Genomic DNA, 3,741 nt, shown 5'->3' on the forward strand with positions numbered 1-3,741 from the left:
ATGCCTGAGAAACACATAATATTGCCCCTTTAAAAAATTTTGAAGATATCTCCTACCGCTATCACACAAGCACTGCTCATGTTTTTGGGAATGCCACGTGAGATTGAAAGGAGAGGTGGGGATGCATGACAGCAGTAACAAAAAAACAAACAAAAAAAACATAATTAGCCATGAGTCATGCTTGGATTTGAATCAGTATGTTTTACATCCAATGACAAATACATTGGACGATATTCTGGCAATTAAGTGATATGTCCACAGTTGTTCAAGTCCGAGACAAGACCGAGACCATCAAAAATTGGTCTTGAGACTTGAGTACGACAACACTGTTGATGATTTAAACAGAGCTTCTGTTCTGCTCTATAATGCCCATCTGTGATCATCCTACAGAGTTGCAAGTTATGATAATGTCATGAAAAAGAGCCCAGAAAGGGGGGTGTACCAGTCCGATTTTATCACTTCCAGAGTGATACATTCACGTTTGGATGAAACTGTTTGTATCAATCATTTGATTAATGCTTTTAGTTTACATGATTTTTATTATTCCTTGTTTTTAATTTTCCTGTCCTCTTTTATGTATCTTAAAGATGACAGGTTGTCAGAAGCATCAAGCCTCAGGATCCAACAAAGCAGCTGCAACAGAACCTGCAAAGTAACACTTGGATCATCCTGGAAGGAAACAAGCTGCATTACGGGTCAAAGTACTTTTCAGTCAGTAGGAAAGAAATACATTTTATGCCTTCCTTGAAGGTGAAGAAAAAAGGTGCATCAGTCAATGTCAACAATAAGGCTGTCCATGTAAATATCTGCTCATTTGCATGTCCACATCCCTTTCACCTTGTGCAAATCCACTAAGCTGTTACTCTCTGTGAGTTATAGTTTGTTGCTGTGACGCTGTGTCCTAGAAGAGCTGCAGTCCAAGTTGGGGTCTTGTATTTGATTCCACATCAAATAAATCTGATCCGGAAGAAATCTGTGCACAAGCAAAAGCTCTTTGTAAAAGCAGGGGTCGTATTCATCCGGTGTGACGGCGGCGATTTGGAATCCAGCTGTCCTCACACCCATGTGGAAGGACGGGCCGAGGCCTGCTTTGGCCAAACACATCCCCATGTAAACGTCGTCAATGGGAAGAATGGGGATGGATTTGGACATACGATATATAACCATTGCCGTGAAGCCAGACAGAAGGAAGCCCCCACCTCCACAGTAAGGAGGGTAGGATTCTGACTCCTGCACCTGAACTGGGATAAAATATTTGCTCCCTGCTGATCGAATGGGCCCGACGTTTGTAATCAAATGACCCGTGAAGAGGTGTTTGCTTCCATTGTTGCCCTTGAGGCTTTGGAGGTACACAACCATGTTGTTCGTGTTTGCAAACACGTCATCGTCACCGTTAAAGAGGAAACGAGCATTGGGACAGTTTCTTTCCATCCACTCCAGGAAGAGAATCTGCTTTAGGGTGAGGTTGTAGAATGTGTCACTGAAGTCCCACTGGAGGATGTCACTGGACTCCTGTTGCTCCAGCTCCAGCAGTTTGTTGAGCTTCTTCTTCTTGTAACCAGTTTCTGATGTTCCAGTGAGGAAGATCCTTCGAATCCAGACACCGTTGTGCCTCCTCTCTTTGGCCCAGGTTTTGCGTAGCACCTCTCGGCGGTCGTAATTATGAGGGGAGCTTTTAATAACCAGCAAAAGGAAGACCTCCTCGGATTTGGAAACGCCCCCACATTTTTCAGGGAGGTCCAGCAGCATGGGGAAATGGCGACAATGTCGATAATAGAGTATGTCCTGGATATTCTGCGAGAGAGTTGTGAACCCAGAGATGTTGCTGGCAGTGATATTTTGCTGGCATTTTGACCAGGAGAAAATATAGGAGTTATTTTGGGGTTTGTTGTTKACCTCCTTTACGTTTATGTTGGTTTGTACGGATTTGGGTGGATCAGAGTCTTTAGAAAGATGGAGGACCAGCAGACCAAGAGCTCCAGCCAGGAAGAAAAATCTTGCCTTGATTGATCTCATCTTTGACCCTCTGAAACACAGAAATTCAGTTCATTAAATTAATGTCTGTACTTCTTTAACTAATGGAGGAATAATGAACAATAGTCTRTAAATACATACAACCCAGATGAATAAAAACATGTAATATATTGGAAAGTCAGAAAGAAGAACCTGTGGTTTTGAGGCTGGTAATACTTTGAAACAGGCACCATGTAAGACATTAYCAGTCTTTCGTATCTGTGGGTGATTTCTGGTGATGACATAACTTTAACACTACATAACTTCAGCTTCAGAGGATATTTATTTAACTTTCATGAAATGATCCTTGGCTGTACAACTACCACTGATTGGCTTTTGGAGGCAACCTAATTCAAGGCAGGCATCACAGCTAGTGAACAAAAACTGGCTCCAACTCAGTAATCTTTAGATAAATGTAGCTGAAATTTATGATGGTAACTGAGTCATTCTCAAACATCCTCCTGAATTGATGTCTCACGATACCGCATGAGATTATGCATCATTTATTAAAGGTTTGACCAAAATTTGCTACAGTTCTGACATGTCTAAACAAAAACTGATTTTAGAGTTAAACTCTGATCAGGAACGATGACGGGGATCCCTTCAAGGACTGATAGGACTTCAATCTGCATTTTTCATTTGACGTGACACTGACCTTCATCTCTATTTTTGTCTCACCATGCCAGTCTTAGTTTTTGATAAATGTTTTTATTGTTGGTTGCTTGTTGTTGCTGCCATTTCGGGGCCTGGTCTGCTCTCCTGCTGATGCTGCATCACTTAATTAAACGCCTCCACTTAAGGCAACAGCTCATCCCAAACTGAGCCAYCCTTTGTCCAAATAAGCACTAGACYCTKAAAGGTGCCAATTATTCAAGTTAAACACCCAATCTATACTGAAGAGCCTTGTGTGTACAAAAAGCAAACATAAAATCGTAAAAGTTGTCTTGCTTAGTCATGTATCTAGTTTTATCTTTACTGTCAGAACTCAAGTTTCTACAACTGTGGTGAGTATCTGAAGTGAGAAATTGATCGTTGCATCAGCACTTTTTTGGCGAGGGAGGCTCCTTCATAACACTTTTTCTGAATGTGGTCTATATGTGGCACAGTGTGATGAAGTGAGACACTTAACCAAGCCTAAACTTTCTTGCTTGTTTCTCACTACTTCAGCTCTGATTAGAAAATGCCACAGCAGAGTTCATAATGTGTAAGTGTCTGAAAATGCTCTGATAGCAACGGCTTCTTATCTACGGCCACTGATCTCGCATTTTTGTCAAAGCAAAGCACATGGCCGTGAAAAARATAACAGAAGTTCTCACGTCATGCTGGCATGAATTGCAACAACAAAAAAAAAAAAAATCAATAGAACTTCCGCGAAACATTCTTCAGGGACATTCTACCGTGGAGTTGGGTCATGGTTGGCTAACGAAAGCCAGAATGGAAAGAATGACTGATCACTTGTTCATGTTAACTTTAAGGCTAGTTTGTAAATTTAATACTAGACTTTTTACAACGAATTTAAAATGAAACCGTATAAATACATCAAACAAACAAGCTAATGTCTCATATTGTTAATATTTTCATTTCCTATCAGCTTTCACAAAATCTGCAATGAAGATAATTGACACTTAATAATTAAATTTGCTGTGTCCAGGAACACAAGGAAACATACTGTTACTACTTTAGACTTTAGTATGATTACAATAAAAGTTAAACACACACACACACACA

General features: G+C 40.6%; 1 protein-coding gene across 1 annotated transcript in view; it reads right to left on the bottom strand.

The window, feature by feature from the left end:
* Positions 1-439: 439 nt before the first annotated feature.
* The window catches only part of LOC106519221 (N-acetyllactosaminide beta-1,3-N-acetylglucosaminyltransferase 3), a 16,790-nt gene continuing 13,488 nt past the window's right edge, over positions 440-3,741 (bottom strand). The window contains exon 2 of the mRNA XM_014010794.1: positions 440-2,026. Within this exon, the coding sequence (XP_013866248.1) occupies positions 874-2,016 (1,143 nt within the window). The 5' untranslated portion in view covers positions 2,017-2,026 and the 3' untranslated portion in view covers positions 440-873. The remainder of the gene's footprint in view (positions 2,027-3,741) is intronic.

Source organism: Austrofundulus limnaeus, unplaced genomic scaffold, assembly GCF_001266775.1.
Source record: "Austrofundulus limnaeus strain Quisiro unplaced genomic scaffold, Austrofundulus_limnaeus-1.0 Scaffold73, whole genome shotgun sequence".
Taxonomy (NCBI): Eukaryota; Metazoa; Chordata; class Actinopteri; order Cyprinodontiformes; family Rivulidae; genus Austrofundulus; species Austrofundulus limnaeus.